Source organism: Volvox carteri, assembly GCF_000143455.1.
Source record: "Volvox carteri f. nagariensis unplaced genomic scaffold VOLCAscaffold_23, whole genome shotgun sequence".
Taxonomy (NCBI): domain Eukaryota; kingdom Viridiplantae; phylum Chlorophyta; class Chlorophyceae; order Chlamydomonadales; family Volvocaceae; genus Volvox; species Volvox carteri.
Genome location: NW_003307566.1, coordinates 1778552 through 1780647, shown reverse-complemented (window position 1 = coordinate 1780647; position 2096 = coordinate 1778552). Strand labels below are relative to the sequence as shown.

The 2096-nt window shown below is 57.2% G+C and overlaps 1 protein-coding gene across 1 annotated transcript in view; it reads left to right on the top strand.

Annotated features, from left to right (window-relative positions):
• Positions 1-2096, top strand: part of myb16 (transcription factor Myb16) — a gene marked incomplete at both ends in the record, with an annotated part of 5489 nt that extends 3393 nt beyond the window's left edge. The window contains 2 exons of the mRNA XM_002951428.1: positions 49-171; positions 2001-2096. Coding sequence (XP_002951474.1) covers positions 49-171; positions 2001-2096 — 219 coding nt within the window. The remainder of the gene's footprint in view (positions 1-48; positions 172-2000) is intronic.

The window sequence follows — 2096 nt, the reverse complement described above, 5'->3', positions numbered from 1 at the left end:
TTTTCACCAACAAGCCTTCACCAGCTATTCCCCTTCATCGTTTTCCAGGGTTGGTCGGTCATTCGTGTTGGCCGTCCTGCTCCTCAACGGCCGAGCCAGGACCTCCTTTCCCAATCTCCGCCGCCTCCGTCTCCTCCTCTCCACGGTGGGGGCGGCACCGCAACGGCGGCGGTCAGCGGCTGTGGCCCGGGCACCGTGGCGACAACAGCGCCGCCAACGGCGTGGAGAGGAGGAGACGGAGGCGGCGGAGATTGGGAAAGGAGGTCCTGGCTCGGCCGTTGAGGAGCAGGACGGCCAACACGAATGACCGACCAAACCTGGAAAACGATGAAGGGGAATAGCTGGTGAAGGCTTGTTGGTGAAAACAAGGGGGAAAAAGGGGAGCAGGTTTGCCGCACGGGGCACACATGAACCTGGGGGGAAAGGGAGCCAGTGCTGAGAGCGGGTGGCCGGAAGGGGGCTCATGGACTGCTGCACTAAACGTTTGCGATGTGGGGCACCGTAATTGTTCCCAATGTAACAGCAGCGATATGAGGTGACGCTCTGAAGTTATGATTCACCACAGCGGGGAGGAGGGGAGGGAGGTGGCTGCAGGACGCAGGCGCCTTGCAAAGGCGGACACGCACTGGAGGCCTGGGGCGGGGAGAAGACAAGACAAGGATAAGGCAAAGGGGGAAATCGGGCCCTGAGGGAAGGGCCCTAGAGGGTGGGGTGCGCGGTGCTGGGTATTGGACAGGGGAGCGGCAACTCCGGAAGCGGTGCGCAACCTAGTTGACAAAGAGGCGCTCAGGCAACTCCTGGACAACTGTTTCGGGGTTGGAGTTATTCCGGGGTTGGAGGGGGGTGGGGTCCGCCTGGACACCGCAAGAGAGGACGGAGCCCACGAAAATCCACAGCTGGCATGCTCCTGGTGGGCGCCTGGTAGTACTTGATGCTGGCGCCTGGTCGTCAAGCACCGGGCCACTGGTCAAGAATTGGAGGTACCTGTTGGCGCCGGGATTGCCCGTTGTGTTTCTATTGTTCAATGTCAGTCCCGTTATCGCATTGCGGGAAGTTAGACGGCCAGGACGGCGGCAGTGGATTCACACAATCCAAATACGACAAATTGGTGCCCTGTGGTGGGACGAACTATACTTGGCTCCACAGTAGCTCAGCAAACCTCATAGTGAGCCTCTATCTACTTGCCAGGGAAACCCTCATCTACCGGTATTATGTACCGTACACACCGGTATGTACTGGTGTGTACGGCACTTCTGATAGTCGGAAATATAACAACCCTGACCATAAATTTATGGCAGCATGCAGTGTATGGCATGGCCAAGCTTCATAGGCTTTTTTAGGTGCTTTCGGTTAGCTGCAGTGGTGGTGACGGTGACAGCGTGCATAGTTGTGCACGTACACGACGGCCAGCCATTCCTCTTTACCAATTAAGTGCTCGTCCTGTAGTGCGGTACGGCAAGTGCGGTGCAGGAAGTCGCAGCCCAGAGCTGGGCAGAGGACAGGGACGGATACGGTGTTTCGTTACAAAGATTAGCTAGGAACAAGGCGCTAACTTCAGAGAACGCAAGATCACCCGACAACAGGGCAAGCAAGCGCAAGTCAGAACCCCGCCCGCCCACCCACCCTTCGGAGAGGGGAGGAGGACGAGCCACGTTACAGGTAAGCCATCCTTCATCCAACGTACAGTGACAAGGTTGTGCACCATTTAAGAGTAAACCGATAACATATTGTTTTCCGAGACACGATAGGCAGTGGTTGGCCTAGCAAAGGTGCCGGGCCACCCTGCTGAGACATGAAGCCTCCCTGGAGCGGACCAACCACCTCTTTCCCCAGCGCGCATCTCGAAATCCCAACACAACAGCCTTTATCTCTTTTTCACTAGTAACTTGCTAGGGTTGACGAACATGAAGAACTCGACCCGAACAACGTGGCACTGTGTCATGTGACATGTGACATGGCTGTTACCTTGGCTCTGCGTCGTCGCGTCGCGTGCGTTGCAGCGCATGACCATGAATCCAGACTATGGCACAAAGCAGTGGCAAATTCCGGGGGCGGCGGCGTTCGCAGTGTACATCCTCGCTTTTCCCGCACTGTAA